Below are 26,940 nucleotides of genomic sequence, written 5' to 3' on the forward strand. Positions count from 1 at the left end.
AGATCCGGCTCTGCCCCTTATGAGCAGCATACTGGCATCTGGTTATTCCAGAGGAAGCTAACGCAAACTCTCTGACCCTTGGTTTTCTCCTCTATAAAGTGGGGCAAATATATCTACCCCCTTACTGATTTCAAAGAATTGTAAAGAGGATTCAGATAATGTATTTACTGAAAGCACTTTGTAAATATTATTGTATGTAAAATTACTTAGCACACATGATATGCCTGTCCTGGAAACTGACCTCCAACCTGGTCTAGTGAAATGTCTGTTTCCAAAATACTCAATGGAAGTTTTTCTTTATATACAATATCTGTCTATCTATCTATCTATCTATCTACCTATCTATCTATCTATCTAGGTTATTCAGTGAATTTCTTGCTACAAAGTTCAATAGTTGAAGTAAGGTATTTGTTTTTAGTGGGATTAAAGAAGGTAATTCTTTGCTAACCTATCTAGCTAATCTTGTATAAAAGACATAGAGCAGACCACAGTCTTCACCCCTGGCATCCCTTCTCAAAAGATGAATGTGTCACTTCTCTAATGATTAAGACTCTTGCTCAGCCATGGAATGTCTTTTCCTGCCAAGTAAACCACTAGGATAGTCCAATTGTTTTGTGCTTTATTTTGTTTTGTGTTTGTAAGAAGAAATCAAATTTGAATTCCAAGCAGCCTTCTTATAATGAAAGTAAGTTCACTTTCTGGCAGTAAGTGGAATGAGAAGTTTGCAGAACTTCCATAATCAGAGAGAGACAGCTGTCAGCCATTCCTACAGCACAGTGAATTAGGCTTCTACAGTAGTAAGATAAATTTGGTGGGATAAACATGGTGAAATTAATACCTTCTATCTTTCCTAATTTTTCAAGCCCCCTTCTGAAATTCCTTCATCTTCTATATTTTTGTTTCTGATGCACTCATTATCATTATTTCTATTAACCCAAATAAGGGACTATTAACTGTATCATGTAACTCTTTCCAGAATCCCAAAGGAAAAATCAACTATTCTATTGATAGACTGTAATAGCCTAAAATATTGTGATTGCCGAGCAATCCAATGGTATATATTTATGATTCTATTAAGAAGCTTTTTTTGCCCTTCTTAGTATATATTTTTTAATTTTCATTATTGTTATTTATGTATTTTTTAGTTTTTTGGTAAATGAGACCAAATTTTTGAGTTCGCAGTGGCCTGGATATGCCATACACTCAGGTCCACAGAGAAGAAAAACCTTTCAGGAAAAGATCCCTTTTGTTTGTGTGGGTTTCTATTTTATTTTGGTTCTTTTTTTTTTTTAACTAAGAGTTAAAACAATTTTACTTTGAATAGTATCCCCTTGTATGGCTGTACCACAATTTGTCCATTCTCCAGTTATTTTCAGTTTTTGGTTATGATGAATACAACGGCTATGATATTCTTACATAAATCTATTTCTGGACAAAGTTTTTACTTGTTTTGGGTAAGTACCTAAGAGTGGAAGTGCTGAGTCATTGGTAGTATATATTTTACTTCATAAGAAACTGCCAAACTGTTTCCCAAGATGGTTACACCATTTTACACTTTCACCATCAACATATTAGAGTTCCAGTTGCTCCATATTCTTGCCAATGTGTAGTGTTGTAAGCCATTCTAGTGGGTGGGAAGTGGTATCTATTGTGGTTTTAATTTCTATTTTCCTGATGACTAATGATATGTAATACCTTTTCATGTGCTCATTGGCCATGACTATATATATATATATATATATATATATATATATATATATATATATATTTATTACATTCCTAATAGCATCAGAAAATGAAATACTTGGGAATAAATTGAACCAAAAAATTGCATAAGACCTCTGCACTAAAAACAGTACATTTGTTAGTTAAATTAAAAAAGACCTAAATAGAGGAATACGCCATGTTCATCCTCTGTTTTGTAAAGTGTTCATGTCTTTTACCCATTTTTAAATTAGGTTGTTTGTTTTTCTATAGAAGTTCTTCATATATTCTTGATGCAGGCTCTTGTCAGATATGTGTATTATGAATATTTCTTCCCAGTCTGTGCTTTGACATTTCATTTTTTTAACAACTTTTGATGAGCAGAGTCTTAATTTGATAAAGTTCAACTTATCATTTTTCTTGTATCGTTAGTTCTTCATAGGCTATCTCTAAGAATCTTTGCTTACTCCAAGGTCACTAAAATGTTCTCTTATGTATTCATTGAGTTTTTCCTTTGTTTCTTTTATGATTCATCTCAAATTAATTGTTGGGGGTAGTATGTGATAAGAGGTCAAGGTTTATTTTTTTTCCACATATTTATCCCCTTGTTTTAGCACCATTTGTTGAAAAGACTATCATTTCTCACTTTAACAGCCTAAGTCTTCATTGAAAATTGACCATATATGTGAGGGTTTAATTCTGGACTCTCAAATTCTATTCTAGTGGTCTATTTGTCTATGTTTATACCAATACCATGCTGTCTTTTTCACTCTAGTTTTAAAAAATGTCACATTTTTACTCTTAGTCTCGAAATCAAGTACTTTGAATCCTCCGCCTTTTTCCAGTTTGTTTTGGCTGTTCTCACTGCTTTATTTTTTATATAAATTTTAAAATCAACATGTTAATTTCTTAAAAAATTATCTTTTGGTGATTTTTTTATTGGGATTGGGTTGAATATATAGATAGATTTGGAAAGAATTAACATCTTAACAATATGGACTCTTCTGATCTATGAACATGGTGTATTCCTCTATTTATTTAGGTCTTCTTTAATTTAATTGACAAATGTATTGTTTTTAGTGCAGAGGTCTTGCACACTTTTTGGGTTCAATTTATTCCCAAGTATTTTATTTTCTGATGCTATTAGGAATGTAAACTTAAAAAAATATTTTCTAGTTATTTGCTGCTAGTATATAGGAATACAGCTGATTTCTGTATTTTTATATTGTGTATTGCAATATTGCTAAACTCACTAGTTTTAGTAATTATTTTGCAGATTCCTTAGGATTTTCTTTGTAAACAATTATCTATGAATACAAATAACATGACTTATTCTTTTCCAATCTGTATGCTTTTTATTTCTCTACCTGCAGAAGAGTGTTGATAAGCAATGGTGAGAGTAGACATCCCTGCCTTCTTCATTCTTAGGGGAAAGCATTTAGTAGTCCACGAATAAGTATGATGTCCTACAGGTTTTTCTTAAATGCCCTTTACCAGACTGAGGACATTCTCATCTATTACTAATTTCCTGAGAGTTTTTAACATGAGTGGGTATAGAATTTTGTTAAAACCATTTACTGAATCTATTGTGATGATCATGTTTTTTCCCTTTGTTTTGTTATATAGTGAATTACATTGCCTGATTTCAGATGTTAAATTAGTTACTTATATTCCTGAGATAAATCCTACTTAGTCATGATTTATTATCTATTTTACATATTACATATTTTACATATTGCTGGCTTTAATTTGTTAATATTTTATTAAGAATTTTTGCATTTATGTTGAAATCTTCATCAGAGTATAATGCCACCTCATAAAATAAATTTGGGGAATGTTCCTTCTACCTCTACCTTCTTAGTTTATATAAAATTATTTTACTTTTTCCTTAAACGTTTGAAAGGATTACCAGTGAAACCATTGGGACTGGAGGTTTCTTCATGAGAAGGTTGTTGGCTATAAATATAGTTTCTTTATTGGCTATAAGAGTATTTAGGTTTTCTATTTATTCTTGAGTGAATTTTAATAGTTTGTGTCTTGTTCATTTTATCTAAGTTGTCAAGTCTATTGGAATTAAGTTATTCACAATAATCTTTTATTATCCTCTTAATGTGAGTAGTACCGATAATAAAAGCCCCTCTTTCAATCCAAATATTGGTATTTTTGTTTTCTCTCTTTGTTGATCAGTCTTACTAGGGGTTTATCAATTTTATTGAGCTTTTAAATTACTCACCCTTGGCTTTATAAATTGTCTTTATTGTGTTTGGCTTATATTTCATTGATTTCAACTCTTTATCCATTCTGAAAATCTCTGATTTTAGTTGGATTAATTAATTTATTCATATTTAATGTGATTATTGAATTTGATGGGCTTAAGTCTTATAATTTGCTATTTGTTTTCTGTTTGTTCCCTCAGTTTTTGGCCTCCTGTCTTTCTTTTCTTTCCTTTGAGTTAATTGAATCCTATTAATATTAAGGTTTTATTTCTTTAGAGCAGTGTAATGTTCACAGTAAAACTGAGGGGAAGGTATAGGGATTTCCCTTCCCCCAGACATGCATAGCCTTTCCCATTATCAATACACCCCAGGAGAGTGGTACATTCAATGGGTAGACCCATCTTGACTTATGATGACCCAAAATCCATAGTTTATCTTAGTGTTTACTCTGGGTATTGTGCATTCTATGGTTTTGTACAAATGTAAAGTAACATATATCCATCATTATGGTATCATGCAGAGTATTTTCACTGCCCTAAAAATCCTTTGTGTCGTGTGTCTCATCATCCCTCCTTCTCTGACACATGGCAACCACTGATCTTTTTACTGTCTCCTTTAGAGTCCTTTTTTAGTCTTCCATTTGAATTATTCTATTGGCATTTTAGCTATACCTCTTTATATTTTGTTTAGATGTTGTTTCTAGTGATTTACTATAAATCCTTGAGTCTTCTTATAGTTAAAATTATACCACTTTCACAAATAAAGCAACCTTTAGCAATTTAATTCCATTTACTACCCTTATCCTTTGTGCTAATGTGCCATTGTTCTCACATGTTTTACCTAGTTCATATGTTATAAATCCCACACTAGTGTTATATTTTATATTAAGTAGCCCCTTGTCTTTGAAAAACATTAAAGATCAGCTGTTTATTGATGAAATACAGAGAAGAAAACAAAGTTTTTTTTTTTTAAGTCCCGTATTTATCATTCTTAGTGCTCTTCCTTTCTTCCTGTATATCTAAGTTTCTGTCAGATGTTCTTTCTCTTCATCTTGAATAATTTCCTTGAGTATCTCTTTTGGTATGGGTGTGCAGGTAATACATTTTTTCAGCTTTCATTTATCTGAAAATGTATTTTATATTCGTTTTTGGAGCATATGCTTACTAGGTAAATCTCTGAACTGACTTATTTAATTTCAGCGTTCTAAAGATGTTCTATAGTCTTCTGGCCTTCATTGTTTCTTATAATCAGCGATCATTTATATTATTATTACCTTGTATGTAATATACTGTATATTGTAATATATCCTGTTTCTCTGGAACTTTCCCTTTTTCTTTGTTTTTCAGCAGTTTGGCTAGTGTCTAGGTTTTCTTTGAGTTTATTCTTTCTGCATTTATCTGAATGTTTTGAATCTGTAAGTTGATGATTCTCACCAAGTTCCAGTAATTTTCAGCCAGTGTTTCTTCAAATATTTTTCAGTCATGATTCTCTCTCTTCTTTTTGGAACTTCAATTACACATATTTTAGGACACTTAATAGTGTTCTACATATTGCTGAGTCTCTGTTTATGTTTTTAGTTTTTTTATTCTCTTTGTTTTTGAGACCAGTTAATTTCTTTTGCTGTATTTGCAAGTTCACTGACCCTTTATCTGCACTCCAAACTTCCATGGAATCCAATCAGTGAATTTTCATCTCAAATACACTTTTCAGTTCTAGAATTTCCATTTCTCTTTCAAGTTAACTTTCTCTGGTGAGTTTCCCCCCAACCCTGTCTATGTATTCATTATGACAATCTTTTCCTTTAAGTTCTCAAACATGTTTATAATGGTTACCTTAAAGCTGTTGTTTGCTAATTACACTATGTGAGTCATCTCAGTTTCTCTTTCTGTTGAGGTTTTATTTGTTCTGTTTTGTTTTGTTGTTGTTATCTCTAGGTCGTATTTTAGTGGTTGTTTGCACAACTTGTAGGTCTTTACTATATATTGTACATTGCAGATTATAAGTGGTAGATTTATTATTAGCTCATTAGTAATCATTGAGACTATTCAGAGAGAATTTCTCATTTAGTTTCCATTTTGATGTCTCCTTGAATATATTTGTTCATGTCACTACCCTGCTTAAAAACCTTAAAGACTTCTTGGCTTGGCATTCAAGGTACTTCGCAGTCTGTCCCCTATTTACATTTCTAATTTTGTCTCTTAGTACTCCTCTATTTTTTTCTATAAGCCCAAGCATAGCCAGCTTTTTTATACCCTAAAACCCTATTGATCTTTTGTGACTTTATTCACACTAATTCTCCAGCCTAGAATACTTTCAAATTCATACCTGCTGGTAAATTTTTCTTCTTCCTTTAAGATGCTGCTCAAGCACCAAGGCATCTCTGAGGCCTCCCTGATCATCATCTCTGTTCATTCCAACAAAATCAATAGCTTCTCTTCTCTGCTTTCATAGTCTTTTTAAGTTACCTTTGTTGGCACTTATACTGTTTTGTAATCTTCTATTTATGTGTCTGTTTCCCTCACTGCCAAATCCCTTTAAAAAAAAAAGGCACATCTGTTGTCATTCTTTGTAGACCCAATCACAATGTTGGGTCTATCTGAAATTTGTCACAAGTGTTTGCTGAATTAGTGCATAAATAAATGATTACTAGGCACATTATAGAATTAGCCAAAGTTCTTCCTTAGGGAGAACTTTATATATACACATACCAAACACTTACTCATTCACTCACATAACCCTTGGAATTTACCCAGGAAGGGGGCCTCTCTAGGATTAGTTCAGGACCATTGCCATAGTCTATGATGGTTACACTGGCCTTCTTTCCAACCCACCTGGAAAAACTCAACTTTCTGTCTTCTCTTTAAATCATTTAAATCACAGATTTCTAAGGAAGTCTTTGCCTTGGCAATTTCTCTTCTCTCCCCATGGACTATCTTTCTTTGTCTAACTGAAAGTTTGTCTTTACCCAAACTATGATATGGGGAGACAAAAGATGAATTAATCAAACCAAGCCCCCTGGGGAAGCTGAAGAGAGCAGGAATTCCTGGAGTGCAGGGAAGACAGCTTTCCCATGGTGCCTAGTGTGGTGGTGTTGACCTCCTGGCCTTCCAGGAACTGTCATTTAGGATTACTACTGCTTGTAATTAAAGACACTTAGGTCAGCCTAAAAGCAGTAGTTTTTAGGTACATAGCTTTCGGTCTGGGCTTCTTCAAACTGCTTTCCATGAGGAGCTATATCGTGAACAGTGAACTCACAAATGATTCCTCTGCTCTTAAAAGTAAAAGAGGCTGCCTCATAGGCAGAGCCTCTTTTGTGAGGCATTCCCTAGGACAATTCTGGATTCTGACACAGAACACTGGCTATTTCAGAATGAAGTGCTTTTTTTTCAAACTTGGTATTATTTTAAAAAAATGAGTGAAACAGTATGAAGTCACACTTGAAATGTAGATTTTAATTATAACAGAAGGTGGATTTTAGGCTTCAACTATTCAGACTAATAGCACACCTTTTGAAAACAATTTTGTAGTATTCTATAGAATTTTCCTTATGTGTTTAAAAAAGTTTACATAATATACAATCTTCATTTTAAAACTTCTGAATTTAGGGGCGCCTGGGTGGCTCAGTTGGTTAAGCGACTGCCTTCGGCTCAGGTCATGATCCTGGAGTCCCGGGATCGAGTCCCGCATCAGGCTCCCTGCTCAGCGGGGAGTCTGCTTCTCCCTCTGACCCTCTTCCCTCTCATGCTCTCTGTCTCTCATTCTCTCTTTCTCAAATAAATAAATAAAATCTTTAAAAAAAATAAATAAATAAAATAAAACTTCTGAATTTATACACACATACCCAGTGGTCTGTATTTCTACTGCTGCAACAATAATTCCTTAACCATTTTGTTTCATGAAGCAAAGTTTAGGGAAGCTAAGGAATACCTTCTAAATATTCTTTTGACTTTGTGCCCTAAATATGTTCTTAAAATTCTGACTCTGATCAGATATCGGGTCTGGTTCAAAAGTGGTTTCAAACCTTGGCTTCCCTGGATAAGTCTCTTCTTCTCAAATCTTGGTTTCATTGATATAACAGTCCTAGTTTAGGTCAGGACGTCCCCATTCATTTTTCACTTGACTTTCCTTGGAAGAGAGGAGAGGAGGCAAGAAAAAAGGGATGCATGCCTGCCTTGGAGCATTCCTATTTTCCATTTCCTAATTCACATGTTTATACTTTGTACTGTACTGTGCTTGAATTTCTAAATTTATGGGAACATTTGTTGTGAGTCCTAGATATCTGCTGTGTAATTAATTCACTGTCAGTGTCCTGTAGACCGTATGTACTATGGGAGAAAGGGGCAAGGTCAATATAGGGTAGTTGGTGGGGTGGGACCTGAGTCTGTCCCTTGGAAAAGAGTAGAATTTAGTAAGACAGAAGAGAATAGGAAGGATATGTTAAGACTGAGGTATGGAATGAGAGAGAGAGAGATGGGGCCTATGTAAGACATGTCTGGAAGAATCAGTTGGTATGGAGTAGAAGATCTACGTAATACCAAGGTCTAAAAATCCACCATGATTTCTATCAGTCCACTGGAGAGTAAAACTTCCCATTCACAATGAAATACATCTTTTAAATGAATAAATAAATGGAAGCTGACTATTTGGTTTTGCTAGAGGTGGCGAGAAAGCTATGACAGTAAAAGCAGATCTCAAATGTTAATCACCTGTGGCATAGTAGTTAACTTAGAATAAGATTGAAATGTTTTTGTATCTGACATTCTCCACAAGCCTGTCTCCTTTTATGGGTACGCATGCAAGTATATAAATTGCTGAATCCATGTCAGTTGTAAAGTAATGGCACTGAGGGCATCATAAATTACCATGGTGATCCTCAGGAGAAGACACTGGCGTATCTGAATGAGTGTTTCATGTCCAGAGTAATGTATGCCTTCATCTGGCCCAGCAGTCAGCATATTGCCCTGTGTTGATGGATATTGTCAGCTGGAAGCTACACTACATTTCACTGCACAATAAACATGGCTGTCAAACCCATATAAAGTGAAATCAATTTCTCCTGTATGGTCAGTGCATTTTAAATGAAATTAATGTACTGTGGGTATGGTGGCAAAAAGGTAGCAGATTAGTTACACGTCTTGGGATCTGAGACTTTTCAGGTAAGCGATCATTCTGTCTAGTAGGCCTAAAAGAAGGGATGTTTATAAAATATCGTATTTTTGCATGGCCTTCAAATAGTGGCCCCTCTGCCCTCTTTCATGTTTAGAAAAGAATTGATAATATTAGCCAGTTGGGCCCTTTTATCCTGTCTTTTGTTTGCTATAAATGATGATCATATTTGTCAAATAATAGTGTACTTTAATGCTCTAATTTATTACTAGCTCTGACACTTTCTACTTAATCAAGGTATCTAGAAATAGAGTAGAAGAAGGGCCAGAGATTGATTGGGTCATGTTGTTCCTGTATAATCACTACACTGAGCTGAAAGGCTTTACTTTTTCCAGAAAGTGGAAATGTTGGTTTTAATGTATATTTTGCTTCTAAACTTTTGGGAGTAGGCTTTCCTGTTTATGCAGCAGAAACCCTGACTGAGGCCATCAGTCCAAACACTTTACATTTAGCTATAGAAGTTTTTCAGTCTATAGGGGGATATTTAGTAGATGCCATGTTGCAAAGCATACTTCCGTGTGTCATGCTGGTAGGATTCATGAAAAGAAGCAAGAGCTATGTTCATTCGTTTATTCATTCATTTATCCAATCATTCATTAATTTAACATAGTTTACTGATTACAACTCTATATGCCAAGTGCTTACCTAGAACCTAGGGATACCACAGTGAACAAGAGCCAGTTCTTGCCATATTCTCAAGGAGATTTCAATCTAGTATGTTACTAGCTAGAGACACCTCTTCAGAAATGATAAAATATCAGAGATTTAGATAGAGTTTCATAGGGGAATGTTTAAGAACTACTCTTAAGCAGCAGAAAAACGTATCAGGACCCTTGAAATAAATGCCTTTTAGTCTACTAGTTTGCATAGAAGTTGAAAACCAATCTTTTACTTAATAAATATTTATTGAATATCTATTATGTGGGAAATCCTGGGGATACAAGAGTGAGTACAACATAAACACCAACTTCAGGGGTTTCATATTCCTGGGGATGGAGTGGAAAGATTAGAGAGAGATAGTCACATAAACAAGTAATTACTTTGGAGCATGTAGCATAAAAGAAAGAGGAATGAAAGCAGCCTGGGGAACATCATTGCAAATGCTGTTCCTATGGCCTGAATTACCCTTCCCATCTGTCTTTACAGCCCTCCCCTATTCATGTGCTGATCTTTATTCATCCTCCACGACGGAGCTTAGACATTGCCTCTCCTAAGAGGCATTAGCTGACTGTCTTGTCGGAATGTCCTCTTGGCGCCCTGCTTTACTTCAGTATCACAACACTGATGGTACACTCTGTGATAATTGCCTGGGGTCTGTACCCCCTCTGATCTGTGTGCTCCCTAAAAGCAAGGTCCGTTTTGTTTGCCTTTGCATCCCCAACCCCTGGCATAATGCCTCACTCATAGTAATTGCTCAATTAATATTTTGTATTGAATTAATTAATTCGTGAAACATACCACATTCTAATAGGCCTTGAAGGATGAGTGGGACTTGGTGGGATTTCATGAAGGAGGAGGAAAAGGGGATTCCAGGCAGTGAGAGGGGCACTGGACAAGGCGTAATATTGCGTGAGAGAATGATATTTGAGGTAAAGAGAGAGTTTGAAGTGCTGCAATTTTTGGCAAATGAGGCTAAAATGATAGGTGGGGGCCTGCTTTTGAAGGGAGGAATCACAACCGGAAAGGTTACTGTAAAATAAAGCCAGTCATTGCTAAATCACCACCTGCATTTTTATTGTAGTAAAAATGTACTAGGTGTATAAAAACATACAAAATTAATTCTGCCTGGTGTGTCTTTGAGGCCTCCATCAGAAGGGCCTATAGAATTGTCATTTGAAACAGTCTTCTTCCAAGAGGTCACTTAAAAAGAAGGGAAGGGCCTAGGGAAAACCCCTGAACCAGGCGGCAAGCTGTGTTACCTTACTCAGATAATAATGCTTTGCACCCGTCTTGTTCTTCCTGCCCTGACATTACAGGAAGTAAAGCAATGAATGGCTCTGCAGCTAAACTACAGCAGTATTATTGTTGGCCAACAGGAGGCGCCACTGTGGCTGAAGCGCGAGTCTACAGGGATGCCCGCAGCCGGGCCAGCAGCGAGCCACACATCAAGCGACCAATGAATGCTTTCATGGTTTGGGCGAAGGATGAGAGGAGGAAAATCCTTCAGGCCTTCCCCGACATGCATAACTCCAACATTAGCAAAATCTTAGGTGAGTGCAGTCTCTGATGCTGACCTTCTACCCCCCGAGTGCCCCGAGAGTGGAAAACAGGGGCGTCACCTGACACCTCAGGGAGACTGTGGTTTGCAGACATTAGATGTGGCTCAGCAAGGTGCCTCAGGAGTCTTCGTCATCATCTCTGTGTCCATTTAGGTTTAGGGGTTACACATCCACTGGCGCCAGGGAAGGACTGACTAAAAACTTATTGTACAGTCTGTTATATACCAAGTGACTGTGGCCACTTGGAGAGGTCACTGCTAAACAGGAACCATGGAGACAAGCTTTATCTCCTCTTACTCAGCCTTCTTCAATCCGTAAGTTGCTGCGAAACCTCAGAAATGTGCACAGATCCTACAGTTTTCTGCTTCAGGGTTCTTGGGTTCCTGTGTCCCTCTGAAAGACTCATCAGGACCTGGGGTGAGCCCCCAAATAGTGTGAAATTCATGAAGTGTTGAACAGTGCCTCAAATGATAACTTTAAAACTTGTAAAATGAAACCTCATTTACTTTAATAAGATATGACTAGTTCGGACTTCAGAGCAGAGACTTGAACACACAGACCACAGGGCAGAGGCCCATTTTGTGGTCAATTGCCAGGGTGATTCTCCCGCTTCTCAGGATTAAACTCAAGCCTTATTCTGTGAGTGTAAAGCTTGCCTAGTGCAGATGATACAGTTTGGAATTATTGTGTTCAACATGTTGAACATATTTTATTCAATATGCAGCATTACAGTCAACATGTTTCCTCTTTAAAAAGAAAAAACACAGAAGGCACTGTTCTATTTAAGCTGTCATGATGTGACAAAATCTCAAAAGGAGCCGTTTAAGATGCTGAAAAACATTAGAGACTTAAACTGTGGTTTTCGTTTTTTAAATGTTTTGTTCAAAAGCAATAAATATTTAACCTTAGTAAATATCGGTGATCTGGACATACACAAATACACATGTTTTGTCACTGTATAAATAATTTAACTTGATTCAGAGACATGGGGAGGCAGTAACCTCAAAGAAAATTTAAAACATACATAAGATCAAATAGTGGTGAAATGTTAAAAAAATAAGTTTTTCCCTTTTGATTTTTGAATTTCAAGATGGATACAAATGTCATTACAATTAAGTGGGGTGTTATTTTTAGGATTTCTGAGATATGTGCAGGGATAGTGTTATTCCTTTTCAACTTAAGTACCTTTCAAACCAAAATGTTCCTCATGGATATATTAAATTTTTTTTCTAGTTAATAGACATTTAAAAGAAAATCAGTGTTTCTCTGTCCTTGAAGTTTGATACCTAACTTTGGAATTTTCTTTTTTTTTCTTTCTTTCTTTCTTTTTCTTTCTTTCTTTCTTTCTTTCTTTCTTTCTTTCTTTCTTTCTTTCTTTCTTTCTTTCTTTCTTTCTTTCTTTCCTTTCTTTCTTTCTTTCTTTCTTTCTTTCTTTCTTTCTTTCTTTTCTTTTTTTTTTGCCATTTTAATAGCAGCATGAGTAGGCTCTTAGACGGGCACAGAACCTCTCTGTTTCCATTTTGACAGGTGTGGGGAATCTATATTATTGGTGTGCATTCTGTGAGAAAAAGTTATTAACATTGTAAGTGTATTCGTGAAAATATACACTTTAAAGCACAAGCATTTCAAGAGCACCAAGAATCCCCTGTTAACTGGGTCTTTAAGCTACTGGGAGTCAGCAGAACCCAGAGAAGCTGATCTGCATAGACTGTCTACACAACTTTTGCACAACAATCAGGAAAGAACAGGGATGGATGTGCTATTAAAGCAGACCAGGATATTGCTGGCTACAGAGAATATTTGTACAACTTTCCATTTGTTTACGTATGAAAAATCTCCACTGAAGAATAGCTAACATCCAGTCAGCACAGCTGTTACCGCTTTATTCACCAGCAAGACACAAAAATGCAATTTGATACATGTAAAAAAACACATCCCTTCTTCGTCAAGTGTTTAGATAATTCTTTATAAACAATATTAGAGAAGTGAATACTTTTCCTTCTTCCTCTATAAACCACATTAAAAATTTTTGTGCTGTCATTGGTACAGCTTTGAATGAACATTTATAGTACTTGAAAATGGTATATAGAATTCCAACTGTACCTTCCAGTTTGAAAGCTAGAACTTCTTAGGTAGGGTTTAGGCTTTTTAATTACCCTGGGCCAGGGGAGACGGTGTGCACAGTGGGTTTTTATATATGGAAGGATATCAACATCTGCTGACATCTTATCACAGAGTAGCTTCCCTAAAGATGCTTGGGCAAGGGTGGGAGATGTTCGACTCTTTGGAACCAGGAGAGCTTTTTCTGAGAATCCCATCTGCCTTGAGAGTATGCTTTGGAAGTTTAGGTTTTTCACCCTTTGAGAGACATAGACAGACAGATGGGGGAAGGACCTTGGCGTCAGGGGTGATCTATAAGCAATTGTTAAAACAATATACCTTTTGTAGCACCAGCTTGAAGTTATCGACAGAAATAATGTAATAAATGTATCACATGCAAAATTATTCTTTGCTCTTTACAACTATAAAAGACTACTTGGGAGGCTCAGTGGTAATGTGGTGGTAGGAGCTACCCAGAGCACAGGTGAGTGATGCAGCGGGACGGTATATACAGTATTTACCAGCAACATGTTGCCTTGACCACTTGGGTACTGAGGGCTATTTTTATGTTTAGGGTCTCGCTGGAAATCCATGTCCAACCAAGAGAAGCAACCTTACTATGAAGAGCAGGCCCGGCTAAGCAAGATCCACTTAGAGAAGTACCCGAACTATAAATACAAACCTCGACCGAAGCGCACCTGCATTGTTGATGGCAAAAAGCTCCGGATCGGGGAGTATAAGCAACTCATGAGGTCTCGGAGGCAGGAGATGAGGCAGTTCTTTACTGTGGGGTGAGTGTTCCAGAATGTAGCCACCTGGGCTTTCCCTTCCCGTTAGGAAACCGCAGGATGGCTACCGGCAGTGTGTTGGAAACCTTGGCTGTGGTGATCTTTGCAGTGTCACACACACACATACACACACACACACACACACACACACAGAGTCTTGCAGCCTGGCTCCTGCTCAACAGCTCAAAACAAACCTGGTCGCCCCTCTCCTTGTCTCCCGAACTAATCTAAGATGTTCCGTGCCCACACACAAAGTTGCTGGTAGTTTATTTAAGCAGACATACAGGGAGAAAGAATAAAAACTAACTTCAGAAATCCCCAGAAGCTTTCCAGCTTCTCTGGGTGGTGCTTCTGATTCTAATCACAATAGTCTGCTTTTGTTGTGGGATCTCCCACAAGATAATTGGCCTTGACATTGGTTAGAAGACCTCATTTTTGGCATAAGATCCAGAACTCCTGTTGCAGTAAATTATTCTGTGGTGGAAGCAATAACAATGTGGATTTTCTTGCTTAAATCAGAAACTAGACATGTTTTTGATATCTTCAAGTCTGATTTCATGTCATTTTGTTTAAAAATTAGGTAATAGATTTCTGGTATAAATTTCGACTTGGCTGACTGGCTGTCTGCATTGAAAAGAGGCTCCTTGTAACCACAGCAGTTGGGATAAGTGGGGGTGCAGATGCCTGTAGGTTCCAGCATGCCCAGGCTGAGGAGCACAGGGGGTGACAAACCAGAGGACCTTTCTGGAGGCACTGGCCTGAGGCAGCTGCAATCTGATTGGGAAGATACTTGGGAGAGGCCTTAAGAGAGAGGAGTAAGGAAAAAGGCAGCTGGATTCACTGTTAATCAGGGGGAGCATGGATATTATATGGCAGGGAAATGGGACAGCTTCCCCTGCAGGTGAGGAAAAGATGTGCCTTAGAGCGAAAGTAAAGAGCTGTTTATTTTTAAGGGCACTAAAAAATAACATCACGGAATAGAAACTTGGTTTCAGAAGCATATGTTTAGAAGCATAAAATTAATTTGGAATAGTAAATAGAATACCAAAAAAAAAAAAGGCCGGTGAAAGCAGTCTGGGTCATGAATCTGTGCCCTACCCTAGAGAATTCTGGAGAGGAGCATGGGTTCCAGAGTTTGACTGCTGAGGTTCAAGCACTGTGCCACCCACCTGGGCAAGTTATTGAACTTCTCTGAGCCTCTGTTTCCTCATGTATGAAATGAAATAAATAATAGCACCTATCTCATACAATTGTGGGGAGGATTCATTGAGGCAGTGCTTAGTACTTAGCTTTATAGTACATTAGCAATAAAGGTGAGTTTTTATCATTATCATTACTATTAAATATGGATTTACTATCACAATAAAACTATATTTTAGATCATAGCAGGTAGTGAGTTTCTTTACACTGTGGCAGAACTTTTTCAAGGTAAAGGGAGGCTTAAGCTACTTCATTATTTGAGAATCACAGTCTATTAACAGATGAAGCCATGCCAAAATAGGTTTATCAAATTTTTCTGTATTATAAATGTTTGCATTTTTAAAAATAATGCTTTTAACACCAGAAGTACAATGCAGTATAAGTAGGCTATTTACTGGCTATTTAGACGATTTATGAAAAATACCAATTCACAGGGTGCTTTAAGAAGCATAGTCACATGAAACAAAATACACATTTATTTTAACTGTGTGATAAATGTCTTCTTTTAATTCTGCCTCTGAGACTGTATATAATCTCCTTTGAGCAGAGAATCAAAGTTTAAGTTTGAGATCCTTTGTGATTCCCACTCTTTTTTCATGTCATGTCTCTGTGTATCTAATGATACATAATGGGTGTCTTTTGCCATAATCTGGAAGGCTGTCAGAGGTACCATTTTAGTTCCCTGATACTTATTTGAAAATATGAGATGCAGTAATTCTATCTGATTTATTTTCCCTTACCAGAGGGTGCATTGAAGTAGCTCTGGATCAGAATACCTCAACACATGACAATGCAGGTCAAATTTTAAAAAAATTAAAACAACTCAACAGCATCTATCATTTATTGTCCACTATCTCCTGTACACTAGACATTTTAGATATACAAATCACATAATCCTCTAAATAAATAATGACATGAAATCCTCTAAACAAGATAAATCAAGGTCCTGTGGCTGCCAAAAGGTGAGAAAGAATCAAGGTTTAATTCTGGGTCTCTGCCTCCATCATGCCTAACGACTGAGGAGTTGTCCTTACTCAAAATATGCCTCATCGCCCCATTCTGGCACAGTTATGTGTATGGCTGTGCTACTTGGAAAAGAGCTCCCAGGACCTTTGGTTGTGGTACATGATGGCATTAAAGGAGCTTTGAAATTTAGAGACTAAGGATCCTGTTCCTGGTAGTGTAGGGGGTCCTTTATGGAAGGGTCATTTTGGACTGTGGAGTGGGGTTACTGATGTGCAGGCAATGGCCAGAATGTCTTGTTCTTTAATTTTCAATGCTAAGTATTTCCCTCTGCCCAGCTTTGGTAATATTTTCAACCTAAAGCCAGGTATTATTTCTACTTAAGGATTAGTATTCTTTTAAGTAGTTATATTTGATAGATTATCAACTCCCTGGGGTTCATCTTTGGAAATTCATCTTCATTAGATGTGAGGTTATTACAAGAGGGAAAAGAAACAATTGACTTCTTGAGGGAATGGGGGTGAGATCAATTTTTATAGCTGATTTTGAAAAGACATGCATAACTTTCGAGCCAATAAAATTACATATATTGCTCAGCATTGTCATGCATTTTACTGATGATACAACTAAAAGTTCCGTGAGTTAGATTTATTTTTTCCACTCAGCTATTATGAAATAAATTTACCAGTAATATGAATCAGAGTAAGTTTAGCTCTAACCTTAGATTTAACCCTTTTGATCAACAGGTTAAGTATTAGAACGTTAAATAATTTCGATGAGTACTATTAATGTCGAAATGATATTCATTAGGGTACATGTAGCGACAACATTGTCTTTTCCCAAAGAATTCTGGCCCAATGTACTTCTACTTATTTGAAGTTTATTCAGTAATTTACCTGTGAACTCATAGAGAATTACCAGGTACTATAAAATATCAAATCTTGGGCTACTTTTTAAATAATAATAATGGTAAATTATTGAATACTTACTATATGCTATATACCGTGATGAGTGCTTTATACAGATTATTGCAAATACAACAAATTTACAAGATAAGCAGTATCGTCCTCACTATAGGGTTGAAAAACACAGAGTTCAGAGATGTTAAGTAATTTGTCCAAGGCCCCACAGGTAGTAAACTGCAGAGCTGAGATTTAAACCAGGCTTGTGTGAATGTCAAGCATGTGACATTTCCACCCTTACACACATCCTTCACTTACAGCCTACAAACTCTTTAAAGGCTATGTAGTGCAGTGGTTACGGACCTGATTCTGGAGCCAGACTGTTCTGTCTCAAATACCAGATCTGCTTATTCCTGGCTCTAACAACTAATACACAGCAATCTTTATTCCTCTGAAGTCTCCACTTGCCTTTGGGAAACTTACTTAAACTCTCCGTACCTCAATTTCCTCATAAATAGAATGGAGAGATGACCACAATACCTACAACATTGGGTCCTTCTGAAGATTGAATAGCTTCCTCTATCTAAAGTGCTTAGAACAACGTCTGGCACATAGGAAGCCCTGAATCAGAGCAAATATTATTATTCTAGAAAAATAATGCTACATGCCAAGCATGTATCTCACATTATAAAGAATTATATTCTAGTGCCTTATGCTAGAAGTGATTTGAACATTTGCCACTTTGATCTTAATCCGAAAGAGGTTGAATCACACCTATGACATACTTACAAATATAACTGATTAGAATAGGCTAGCCATACTATTTTCAGTATTGTCCTCCTGTAGAGAAAGCTGGATTAGGGTCTCTAACAGGCAATATAAAAAGATTATTATTTCCATTTCCTACTGCAGTATCAACTACAAAGATGTACAATGTGTAGGCTTATCTCCTAATGAAACAGACTTCGTTGTCTTCATTTATAGATGCTGTAAAAGTCTGAAAGATCAGCAGACAAGGGGGATTTGCCAAATTAATACCTAGGGGTTCTTTTGTTTTGTTTTGTTTTGTTTTGTTTTTTGCAATTGACGAAGTTAGGCTATACTCCAGGAATATTCTTGTGATTTGGAAACCATGCAACACTGGTGAGCTCTATCAGGATCAGCTTTACCCTTTACTTGGGCTGGGAGGAGGGATTCTTAGCCATCTCTGCTCATTATCAGCTGCTTGTGTGTACTTTTACAAACATCTACAACTTTTGTTTTATGTGCGCATTCATTATTTGTAAAGCCCAATACTTTCCAGCTATTCACTCCTGTTTGTGAAATCTGCAGTGCTTGAATTTTGACTTTGCAATTGATCTGTAAAGGAAGGAAAAATGCTTTTTAGGAAAGTAATTTCCGATAGACAAAGCTTGAGCCTGCTGGCTGGTTTTTCCATTTTGTTAATTGATTGGTCCGTCAGTTGGTAAGGGCTTATTTGAAACCAGTGATGTGCCCAGCACTGTACTAAATTAATATAGGACATGAGGCATCAATCCTCTACACAATGAGCTTTCAGAGAGTGTTATAGTCAGAGAAACCAGACGCATACATAAACATATTAGCAAATAATAGTTTGTTATACATACATAGAGAGAGAATACATTGCGCAGTGCTCCACATAATGTATAGTGAAGTACTAATTTTGATTTTATAGACAAGAGCAAGTAAAGCTCAGGGGAGGAGAGATTACTATGCATTAGGGCTAACCATAGGTCATCCTCAAGGAAGGGGGCTTGAGGTTTGGTTAGGGTCAGGCTGGTGTTAGCAGGAAGAAGAGCAGGAACACATGGAGGGAAATGCAGAAATGTTCAATAGTTAAAAAAACAAGGCTAGCCTAGAGATTATTCCTGGCAGTAAAGAAAAGTAAGAGAGGTAGGGTGGGGCAATATTTTGGAAACCCTTGAAAGCCAAGATTCAGCAACTATAATTAGCCATGCTCACTTGATTTTTTAGTCTTTTATTATGCTGGTAACAACAATGAGAAAGCAAGGCCAGCATGATAGTTAGCTTATGATTTTGCATCCATAGACTCAGTGGTAACTTAGAAGTGGCCTCAGAAGTCATATACTTCAAGTAGCCAGCCACTGTAGGAGCCCTCTCTGAGTTCTGCTTGAACTATTCTAGGGCTAGAGAGCTCACCACTTCCCAAGGGAGCTGGTTTCTTTGTGGAACATGTCCTAATGCTACAAAGTTCTTTTCTCTTCACTGAGCAACCATCTACCTTTCTTCTATTTGGTTGCTTAGTTCTAATCCTCTTCTTTGGTCCCTTTTCTAGAGCAGATCTCTTCCTTATTTATAAAGACAACCATTCAAGCATTTAAAGATGGTTATATTCACATTCCTTCTCCACTATCTTCCCTTGCATATGTCTAGTCTCATTACATCTTTTCTTCTCTCAAATAGGTTACCCAGCTTTTTCATTTATTTTCCCCCTCATTCACTAGTTCGTTCGTTCGTTCATTCATTCATTCACTCATTGCATGTATGCAATATGGAATGTGCCTCCTGTGTTCCAGGCATTGTCTAAGTTCTAGAGCTGTATCAGTGAAAATTCCTGTCCTCATGAAGCTTACATTCCAGCGGGGGAAGTCAGACAACCAATCAATACATGAATAAATAAATATTAAATAGTAATAAGTGCCTTAGAACAAAGTAAAGTAGGGAAAGTGTAGGGAGTGTCAGAGGATGGACCGCAGTTTTTAAAAAGAGTGGCTATAGAACCTCACTGAGCTGCTCCCACTTGAAGCAAAGGTCTGCAGAGTGAGGGAGCAAGCCATGCGGGTCTCTGGGGGAAGAACCGGGCAGGGAGGGCAGCCACTGCAGAGGTCTGGAGGGAAGGTTGCGATTGGCATGTTCAAGAATTAACAAGGCCCGAGTAGTAGGAGCAGAGTGGGTAGGTGGGAAGAGTCAGAGATGTCAGAGAGGTAGTAGGGAGTCAAACTGTGAAAGGACCTTTGGCCATTGTGAAGACTTTGAATCTGACCCTGAGTGAGATGGAAAGGCAAGGAAGGGTCATGAGCAGTAGAGTACTGTGATCAGATTTAGGTTTTTAAAAGATCACCCTATCTACTGGGTTGAGTATTGTCTGAAGGGGACATGACTGAAATAAGGAGGAAGATTCTTACAATAAACCAGATTAGGGTTGACGGTGGCCTGGACCAGATTTGTAGGGGTGGAGGTAGCAAGAAGTGGACGGATTCTGGATGTATTCCTGATAGCGGACTGCTAGGATTTGCTGATGGGCTGGATATAGGGTTTGAGAGAACGTGCAGTTACCGCGGATTGGCCCAAGCAGCCAAAAAGATGAAGTAATCATTAACCAAGATCAGAAGGGCCCTGAAAGGAGAAGTATATGGAGGTGATCAGGAGTTCAGTTTCGGATCTGTAAGATCCGAGATGGTATTTTGACATCCAAATCAAATAAGAAGTTATATCCATATATGACTCTGGAATTTAGGGATGTGGTGCTTACCGGACATACAAATTTGAGAGTTGTCAGAACCTAGATAATATTTGAAGCTATGGAAAATGGATAAGCTCACCAAGGGAAGGAATTGAGATAGAGAAGAGATGAGGTGCAAGGACTAATCGTTGGGTATTTCAGAATTTAGATGTCAGGTTGATAAGGAGGGAAGGTACATCCAGGGACCTAGAAGGAGCAGTAATGAGATAGGAAGACCAGAAGACCAGTGAAGAAAGCAGTTCGGCAAGGGGAAAAGTGGCCAACTGTATCAAATGCTGCTCATGGCATAGGTCAAGTAAGCTGAGGATCAAGAACTGACTTTTGAGTTTAACAACATGGAGATCATCGGTAGTGTGACCTTTACAAGCTGCATTTCAGTGGAGTGTTGGGAGTGATTGAAGTAGATTTAAGAATTCAGTGGAAGAAATGAAGAGAGTGAATATACACAGTTTTTCAAAGAGTTTAAAGGAGAGAGAGAAATAGAGCAGTAGCTGGAGGGGGATGTGAGTCAAGAGAGAGTTTTATTGTTTTTTGTTTTTAAAGTGGGAGAGATTATGGCATGTTTATGTGCTAATGAGAATGATCCAGGAAAGAGGGAAAATTGATCATGCAGATGGGAGAGACGGTCACTGGAGAGAGATCCTTAGTAAGTGAGAACAGATAGATTCGGTGCAGAAGCAAAAGGATTGGCCTTACATTGGATAACAAATTCATTCGAAATGCAGGAGGGCAGACAGAGAATTAGAACAGACAGAGGTGGGTGGATAAATGTGATGGCGGGAGCTTGTGAAAAATTTCTTCTGATTACTTCTAATTTCTCCATGAAATGGAAAGCCAGGTCATCAACTGAGAGTGAGGATATGGGAGAAGTTGGATATCCGAGGACAGTTGAGAAGGTGTGAAATAATTCTCTAGGAGAGTAGAAGAAAGAGTGGCCTAGGAAAACATACAACATGATGGGTGAATAGCACCAGAGGCCAATTTGAAATTCATGCTCAAAAATTCAAAGAATAGAACCCTCAGTAAAAAAAAAAAAAAAAAAAAAAATTCAAAGACTAGTATGCATGCACGGTAGTGTGTCTCCTGCAGGCAAGTTCAGCTGCATGGGAATGCTCACAAGTAGGCAGAGAGTTCAGGTTTTGCCGTGTAAGGGAGGGGAGAGTACCTGCGAGACAGCGACTAACCACAGAATTTATCCTGGGCAAAGAGGTAAAGTCAGGACAGAGCGGGGAGGAACCGGGACAGTGAAAATTGGTTGAACGATCAAGGAATTGTAGATGCCCATAGGGTGGGAGAATTGTTGAACTGGGGTTTTAGAGGAAGAAAACTAGAAAGATAAGATGTGGTGGTCATAGAGTGGGATGTTTAAAATGGACATTAGGGTGGGGTTCTAGCTGGAAAGGACAAGGTCTGCTGACACAGGGAGGGGGCCAGATCACTACCACAGAGAGGAGGTCAAGAAATTGAGATAGCAAGGTGTTGAATTGAGATAGCAAGAATTGAGATAGCAAGGTATCCACTATCTGTGGATAGTGAGTCATCAAGAATTACGGCAGAAGAAATGTTGGAGAGGGAGTGACAGAAAGCCAGGAGCTAATGTCTTTAAGGAATGAGGGGCAATGACCAGGCAGGAAGTAGATAGGGGGTCAGCAGGTGACATAGTCTGGTATCCCTCTACCACCAGTAGTAGGCTTTTGAATATCATGTGCCTCACTCCAGAAAGTAAGTTGTACAGATGTTTTATTTGTTTGTTTTTAATGTTCCGTTACCAACTTAATGTCCAAGTATTGTCAAATATGTGGAGCCCAGTTCAGAAGAATTTGATTCTGATTCATATTGCCAAGTATTTTTCTGATCATGTGAGCTTGCCTTTCTCACCCTGATCTTGATATCCAGTAGAGAATTTGGGACATTAAGAAAGGGTTTAGCTCCTGGCTGTGGTGCTCATATGGCCTTGGACAAACAACTTAAACTCTCCGAAACTTAGTTGGTAACTTCATCGGTAAAGAGAGGAAATAATTTTCGCCTATTAGGCTTATTGTGAGGATTAAAGAAGATAATGTGAAAGCATCTAAGCATAAGCATCTAAGCGTTATCCCCAGCACATAATAGGAGCTCAATTAAAATTTATTTAATGGATCAATACATACAGATATTTTGATTAAAAAATACTACAAAACTGACCATCTATTCTTTCTGGAAAAAAAAAAAAGAGCGTCCTTTATGAAAAGAAAGTGTACCATTGGATAGTTTATGTATGGTATGTAGAGTTTATGTTATAGATTAGCTCACCAAATTGGGAAATCTGTAAAATGGGTTAATATTGCAATAAAAGTTTTTACTGTACACTTATTATGTGATTAAGGCAAAAATATTTTTATTACAATTATCCAAGTTCAGTAAAAAATTTAATGAGGCATTCACTGCCTTGGGCAGGCTAGCATGAAATTTAATTTGCGTTAATTTGCCCAAAAGTTAGGAAGCAGAAGTACACTGTTTTTAGAATTTGAGTCTATGAGAGGGAAACCAGTACTTCCTGAGATGTTTCTATGCATAGATATAGATTCCTCTATCATCTTCTTCAGGCAGTAAAAAAAATCACCATGAGCATCATAGAAAATGGATCAATATCAGGTGCTTAGTGCCAACTGGGTGCCGACAGGATCTGTAGAAATCAGGAATTTTTATGAGACACAGTGAGCATAGTGTATTTGTATATTGAATATCTATAGAGGAAAGAGTGATAGAATTCAAGTCAAGGGGACCTAGCTTCAAAGTCTGGCTCTGCTGGTTGTTGAATGCGGGGCTTTAAACAAGGCCTTACTTTCTTCATCTGAAACCTGGGTATGACAATACTTCATGGGGTTGCCATGTTAATTGAATGAGGTAATATATTCGAAAATATCGGCTATATTATGTTAGAGGTGAAGGAATCATAGTCATGCCTTCTGGGGCTTGGAAGAGGTTATTAAAGATAGCATTATGAGGTATCTCCCAGAGTGAGTCTAGGTCATTTCCATCATTTTTCCTTCTACCAGGCTGGAAGACATGCAGGGCTTTTTGAGAAAATTATTCTAGAAATGTCAAAGAATAGCTGGTAACTAAGCTGTTTCTTCTTAGATTCGGGGTATTTTTCTGACTGAGGTGGATAGAAAGATTTAACGGTATTGTAGAGCATCAGTAAGAACCATTCAAGGGATGGACCGACCTGAAATCGTATTAAAAGGTGAAAGGACCTTCCAAGACTTCCCTGACCCCAGCTCTCATAAACATTTGGAAACTGAAGCTCAGAAAGGATAGTGAGTGATGTTTTGAAATGAATTTAAATTGTAACTATTGTCCGTTAAGGTTGAGGAACACTTAGTAAACATTGCAACCATGAGAATATTGTTTCCGTCATAGTCTGTGAGGTGGGTGTCATAGGTCTTTAATTCTTTCAACCAATTACAATGACTTGAGGGAAATTAAGAGGCAGATAGTGATGTCTCCCTGTAGAGGGAGAGACTGACCTTCATACAGGGTCTGGTAAGTTTATTTGAACTCGAGTACCATTATGACAGAATGATCTGGTGTGAGCCAGCCTTGGCACCCACTAGGATCTGGAATGAGGCAATGTGTGTTATTCTGACAAGTTGCAAGGCTCTCGCCGCTCTTCACTCCTGACTCCTCCAACCCAGCGCCAGGCCAGGGCCTCAGGAGTAATGACATCCAAGATGATCCTTCCATGATTATGAAAATAGAAGCTCCTTAAAGGAGTTTCCCTACAAGTTCAGCCGCAGAAATAGGTAGACATTTGCATGGGTACCAAATATATGCTTTGCTAAATCTGACTCTCTGGGACATACTTGATCAGTTCTCATCTTGATCTTCCCTTTGTACAGTTCTCAAGCCAAGGTGAAGACACAAGCCTGCTTAACAGTGTCATTAAAATAGGATTCATGCTACCAGTCATTTTGTTTTATCATCTTGGGAGATCTTAAAAAATGATGTCACATGTAACTTTCGGAATTGACTACCGCATTTGTTTCAAATGCCAAGTGTTATTCAAGCTTTGCCGTATGTAATGTTGTAAGAACCCTGCTTTTATGTTTCAAAACCATCAATAAATTGCTCCATTGTATTGCTTAATGCCCAACCATAGCATCGGGGAGATGTGCAGGACTCCTCAAGGGAGCACTTGGTCCCGTTTTGTCATTTGCTTAGAATGTCAAACAGAGCCCCCTTTCGGAACGTGTGGGGGAGGAATTCCAGTGCCACCCGGAAGAACATAGAGAGAGATATTTCCCCCTGTTTCATTTTATTTTTTGAATCCATACAGGCAGCAGCCTCAGATTCCAATCACCACAGGAACAGGTGTTGTGTATCCTGGTGCTATTACTATGGCAACTACCACACCGTCACCTCAGATGACATCTGACTGCTCTAGCACCTCGGCCAGCCCAGAGCCCAGCCTCCCGGTCATCCAGAGCACTTATGGTATGAAGACGGATGGCGGGAGCCTAGCTGGAAACGAAATGATTAATGGAGAAGATGAAATGGAAATGTATGACGACTATGAAGATGACCCCAAATCAGACTATAGCAGTGAAAATGAAGCCCCGGAAGCTGTCAGTGCCAACTGAGGAGTGTTCGTTTGCTGAGTTAAAATACTTTGACATTTCGCCTCCCCTCCCCCAACAAAAAGTTCTTAAAGAGCCCGCATGCATTTGTGGCTCCATAATTACATCAGCAGAATGGTCTTAATTGTTTCGTAAAGTGTGAGACAGATTAAGTTTTCCCGGATTTTTCATGAACTTGAGTTTTTGTCGTTATTGTTATTGTTGTTGTTGTTGTTGTTTTAATTTAGGTGAAGACATATTAAATATGAGACACCAGGACTTGAAAACTTATCTCAACCCATCGCTGTCTTACAAGTCTTATATTTTTGTCTTACTTTTTTTTTTCCTTTTGGATGTTGATAAAAGGTTTAAGTTACTGTTTTAGATGGGGTTAAACATTCTCACTCAGGTATGCTGTGCCGGCCTACAGGTTGTGAATGTGTTTTTATTCTGAGTTATTTGCGAGAACACCTGAAGATTTCATATTGTGAAACAGAACAAGTCCACAGCGTGTGCAGCTGCGTGTAGAGCATATTCAAAAGGCCTCGGAATTCCATTTTTCCATGTGTAGAGTTAAACTTTGAATGTGCCAAACTTTTCTCAGAACTTTTGAATCTTCATATTTTGAAAGTCTTAAAGGAGACACTGCGAAGTCTTAGACAATCTTTGGCATCTTAAAATAAAATAGCAAACCACACATTTTTTTTTTCCAGAAAATGGTAAAGTACTCAGGAATCTGGAGACAAGATATTGTAAGGAACGAACAAGGTTGCCACAGTGCATGTACCCAATCGTGTTTGCCTCTTGACGTGCCATCAGTGCGTGACGGGCTGCGCCGAGCGTGCCCCAGAGCGTTCACCACACCAGATACCCACGTGGTGGTCTTCTCTGCCTGAGACCACCTCTCACTACATCCATTATCCCTTCACCTTTTAACCCTGACATTCAGTCTTAACACATTTTCTCTTAAATAATTTATTCATTCCAGAATGTCAAGGGTCCACTTACTATTTATTTGAAAAAAAATGTTGGTGGCATTAATTTAATAATTCTTGTTTTTCACCCTCCTTCCCTGAAGATCTTTTCAGCCCCTTTCACCTCCTTCTCCTGCTACATACAAAAGATGTACATAGTGATTTTATGTCCCCAGAGCATCTGGAAGCATTTCTGAAACAAGATTCTATTAAATACTTATATTGTTTTTAAACATAAATGTATATCTGGCTGTAGGGCTGTGTATTTGGATACAGGTGTAGAGTCTTACACTTCAACAGGTATGCCCCTGAGGTTCTCTGTGACCTCAAGTCTTTTGCCAGAATTTCCCTCTAATTCAGTTTAGCAACAGAGTGGTAGGATCTGTATCAGTGGCATTTCCCCTAAATGCCATTCGGCTGCAAGGATCAGCAGTGGTGACTGCCAGGCAGGAGGGTCCTGCAGCCAAGCCGAAAGCCCAAGGTTGTGGACCACGGAGGAGGCCACAGCGATGCTGTCATGGGCTGGCACCTCCACAATGAGTTGCCTTGTTGCATCTGGCACACCTAGGGAGGTTTGTTTTGTTTTGTTTTGTTTTGTTTTTTGC

General features: G+C 38.0%; 1 protein-coding gene across 1 annotated transcript in view; it reads left to right on the forward strand.

The window, feature by feature from the left end:
• The window catches only part of SOX6 (SRY-box transcription factor 6), a 384,265-nt gene extending 358,701 nt beyond the window's left edge, over window positions 1-25,564 (forward strand). Inside the window, exons 13-15 of the mRNA XM_088018068.1 lie at window positions 11,063-11,296; window positions 13,980-14,196; window positions 25,082-25,564. Of these exons, the coding sequence (XP_087874194.1) occupies window positions 11,063-11,296; window positions 13,980-14,196; window positions 25,082-25,385 (755 nt within the window). The 3' untranslated portion in view covers window positions 25,386-25,564. The remainder of the gene's footprint in view (window positions 1-11,062; window positions 11,297-13,979; window positions 14,197-25,081) is intronic.
• The last annotated feature ends 1,376 nt before the right edge of the window (window positions 25,565-26,940 follow it).

This window comes from Eumetopias jubatus, unplaced genomic scaffold, assembly GCF_037043125.1.
Source record: "Eumetopias jubatus isolate StellerSeaLion01/CBP00866 unplaced genomic scaffold, mEumJub1_p1.0 scaffold_13, whole genome shotgun sequence".
NCBI classification, from domain to species: domain Eukaryota; kingdom Metazoa; phylum Chordata; class Mammalia; order Carnivora; family Otariidae; genus Eumetopias; species Eumetopias jubatus.